Here is a 733-nt window from a genome sequence, read left to right as displayed (position 1 = left end):
TAATTCGTATAATAAAAACAGATTATTTAATAAATTATAAATTGAATATTAGTCATGCTATAATATTAGACATATACTTTTTTGGTACAATTTAATAATTCAAGTGTTTGACTATGTAATTAATTAATTGATTTATAATTCTGTGTCCAACAGCGAAGTCACTAGATACTGCCTTTATCAGTGTCGTTACGGTCTTTATCAGTGTCGTTACGTTCTTTATTAGACATAAGATCCCGCTAGGGAGACAATGGACTATTTGTACAATATGTAGATTATTGAGTTACAAAATGAACATCTCCCATACTACCTAGATTAACCATCCGAGTACTAGCGATAATAAACATCTTCACAAAAATTTAAACTAATTTTAGGATTCACCAAGACTCGAACTTTTGACCTTTTGGGTATAGCGCTCTAATACCATGCATGGTACCACTCATCCCAAAAGCTTCAGGTGATAGAAAAAGGTAACACTAATGATTATATCTCTAATACTCTCTAAACTTCCATTGTGCACATTGTATAAATATTCCATTGGCTCCTCATACTTTCCCTTAGACATATTCTTCCTTTTCGCTTTTGTCTTGTTTGCTGAGAATTTTGCTTCTATTGCATACTTAGATCAATGGCTTTGAGGCTTCTAGGGTCATCATTTCCTTCTTCCATCACCACCGGTATTTTTTCTTTCATCTTTCTCATTATTTTTTTTATTATTTTATACATATATATATAA

The 733-nt window shown here is 31.2% G+C and overlaps 2 protein-coding genes across 2 annotated transcripts in view; both read left to right on the top strand.

Annotated features, from left to right (window-relative positions):
* LOC107613595 (naringenin 8-dimethylallyltransferase 2, chloroplastic-like) overlaps positions 1-733 on the top strand; it is a 45,024-nt gene that overhangs the window by 34,157 nt on the left and 10,134 nt on the right. The window lies entirely within an intron of this gene.
* LOC107611439 (naringenin 8-dimethylallyltransferase 2, chloroplastic-like) overlaps positions 1-733 on the top strand; it is an 8,750-nt gene that overhangs the window by 4,883 nt on the left and 3,134 nt on the right. The window contains exons 5-6 of the mRNA XM_021108313.1: positions 154-211; positions 622-674. Of these exons, the coding sequence (XP_020963972.1) occupies positions 154-211; positions 622-674 (111 nt within the window). The remainder of the gene's footprint in view (positions 1-153; positions 212-621; positions 675-733) is intronic.

This window comes from Arachis ipaensis, chromosome B08, assembly GCF_000816755.2.
Source record: "Arachis ipaensis cultivar K30076 chromosome B08, Araip1.1, whole genome shotgun sequence".
Classification (NCBI taxonomy): Eukaryota; Viridiplantae; Streptophyta; class Magnoliopsida; order Fabales; family Fabaceae; genus Arachis; species Arachis ipaensis.
The sequence above is the reverse complement of the archived record's forward strand: the minus strand, read 5'-3'. Positions and strand labels throughout refer to the sequence as shown.